Source organism: Eimeria tenella, genomic scaffold (genome assembly GCF_000499545.2).
Source record: "Eimeria tenella Houghton genomic scaffold, Eth_scaff2901, whole genome shotgun sequence".
In the NCBI taxonomy this organism is placed as follows: domain Eukaryota; phylum Apicomplexa; class Conoidasida; order Eucoccidiorida; family Eimeriidae; genus Eimeria; species Eimeria tenella.
The window spans coordinates 1,445-1,950 of record NW_013542777.1 but is presented as its reverse complement, the minus strand read 5'-3'; the positions used below and the strand labels follow the sequence as shown (position 1 = coordinate 1,950).

Here is a 506-nt window from a genome sequence, read left to right as displayed (position 1 = left end):
AGCTGTTGCTGCTGCAGCAGCAGCAGCGGCGGGAGCAAGAGCAGCAGCAGCTGCAGCAACAGCAGCAGCAGCACCTTCTCGAGCTCGAGCAGCAGGTGGCCTCGCTCACCAGGGAGAAGGCGGCTTTGCTGCTTCAGCTGCTGCAGCAGCGCAAGGCTGTTGCTGCAGCCACAGCAGCAGCCGCAGCAGCAGCAGACGCCTGCAGCAGCGAAGCCTCGGCCGGCTGCAGCAGGTGCCGCGCGCTGCAGCAGCAGCAAGCAGCAGCAACGGCCAATGCGCAACAGCAGCGAGATGAGGCTCGCGACATGCAAAGTGAAGGTGGCTGCACCTCGGAGGACAGCAGCAGCAGCTGCAACAGCAGCAGCAGCAGAAGCAGCAGCAGCGACAGCAACAATAGCAGCGAGCGAGGCGCTGCTGCTGCTGCTACTAGCGAAGGAATGACTCAAGAGCAGCAGCAGCTGATGCAGCAGCAGCTCGAGAAGCTGCAGCAAGAGGCGCAGCAGCAA

At 63.6% G+C, this 506-nt stretch overlaps 1 protein-coding gene across 1 annotated transcript in view; it reads left to right on the top strand.

Moving 5' to 3' along the window:
- The window catches only part of ETH_00038135 (uncharacterized protein), a gene marked incomplete at both ends in the record, with an annotated part of 1,437 nt that extends 996 nt beyond the window's left edge, over positions 1-441 (top strand). Inside the window, one exon of the mRNA XM_013375609.1 lies at positions 18-441. Within this exon, the coding sequence (XP_013231063.1) occupies positions 18-441 (424 nt within the window). The remainder of the gene's footprint in view (positions 1-17) is intronic.
- Positions 442-506: the final 65 nt, after the last annotated feature.